The sequence below is a fragment of the Penaeus monodon genome, chromosome 22, assembly GCF_015228065.2.
Source record: "Penaeus monodon isolate SGIC_2016 chromosome 22, NSTDA_Pmon_1, whole genome shotgun sequence".
In the NCBI taxonomy this organism is placed as follows: Eukaryota; Metazoa; Arthropoda; class Malacostraca; order Decapoda; family Penaeidae; genus Penaeus; species Penaeus monodon.
This window is the reverse complement of record NC_051407.1, coordinates 10,676,034-10,676,329: the sequence shown is the minus strand read 5'-3', so window position 1 is coordinate 10,676,329 and position 296 is coordinate 10,676,034. Positions and strand designations below refer to the sequence as shown.

The 296-nt window shown below is 60.8% G+C and overlaps 1 protein-coding gene across 1 annotated transcript in view; it reads right to left on the bottom strand.

Moving 5' to 3' along the window:
- LOC119586935 (putative neural-cadherin 2) overlaps positions 1-296 on the bottom strand; it is a gene marked incomplete at its 5' end in the record, with an annotated part of 72,205 nt that overhangs the window by 23,090 nt on the left and 48,819 nt on the right. The window contains 1 exon segment of the mRNA XM_037935667.1: positions 55-216. Within this exon segment, the coding sequence (XP_037791595.1) occupies positions 55-216 (162 nt within the window).

Below are 296 nucleotides of genomic sequence, written 5' to 3'. Positions count from 1 at the left end.
CATATCAGTCAACACAACCAAAGCAATGAACAGAGCAGAGGACACCTCGCCCACCTCAAGTGAACGGTGGTGGTGTTGGGTGGTGGCACGGCAGACAGGGCCACTTTCACGTAACTGCTGGCGCTGAAGGAGGCAGGCTGTGTCCTGAGGTGGCAGGTGTCGCCTTCCCAGCCCGGAAGGCACTCACACTTGGGCCCGGCGTCGCTTCTCACGCACCTGACGCGGAGAGAGAGAAGGCGGGTGTTGCGTCATCTGCTGTTGAGGACGGGTGGGAACAGCTGGTACTGTACGGGGGA